Here is a 504-nt window from a genome sequence, read left to right on the forward strand (position 1 = left end):
CGACAATTTGCCTTGACTTCATCCGAGATAGGAGCTCTCATCGAGTCCCAAATCAAAAACGTTCCATTGCTGACATTTACCATAGAGAACTGCAAATCGATCCAGCGCTTGAGCAGCAAACCGTCAACCCACGCCTTCTTCTGGTACGTGACGTACACTCCATCAATTTCCTTAAAGCTGGCCTTGTCAGCTCCTTCCCAGATCAAGATTGGTGGCAGTTTCTTGCTGGCTGCGCTCACCGCAAGAATGACAGTGATGCGCATCGATGCAAATCCTGTTGAGCAAACAATAACGTGACGAGCACCAACAAAGTCAACTGTCTGGTTGCGTGCATCTTCAAAGTACTCGGCCGTTTCATCCATTAGCACCGTCTGGTCGAGATCCAAACGTGGCCGTTGATCTTGCAGGAACCGCATGTAGCTAACCGCTCGTTCGATGCCAACTTTATCGGTCAGAATGGTCAAGTTGGTGCGACGACGTAGCGAGAGACCGTACCGAGCCATG

General features: G+C 50.2%; 1 protein-coding gene across 1 annotated transcript in view; it reads right to left on the bottom strand.

Annotated features, from left to right (window-relative positions):
* PHALS_05371 (hypothetical protein PHYSODRAFT_249765) overlaps positions 1-503 on the bottom strand; it is a gene marked incomplete at both ends in the record, with an annotated part of 2,043 nt that extends 1,540 nt beyond the window's left edge. The window contains one exon of the mRNA XM_024722934.1: positions 81-503. Coding sequence (XP_024573961.1) covers positions 81-503 — 423 coding nt within the window. The remainder of the gene's footprint in view (positions 1-80) is intronic.
* Between the last annotated feature and the right edge of the window lies 1 nt (position 504).

This window comes from Plasmopara halstedii, assembly GCF_900000015.1.
Source record: "Plasmopara halstedii genome assembly, contig: Scaffold_289, whole genome shotgun sequence".
Taxonomy (NCBI): Eukaryota; Oomycota; class Peronosporomycetes; order Peronosporales; family Peronosporaceae; genus Plasmopara; species Plasmopara halstedii.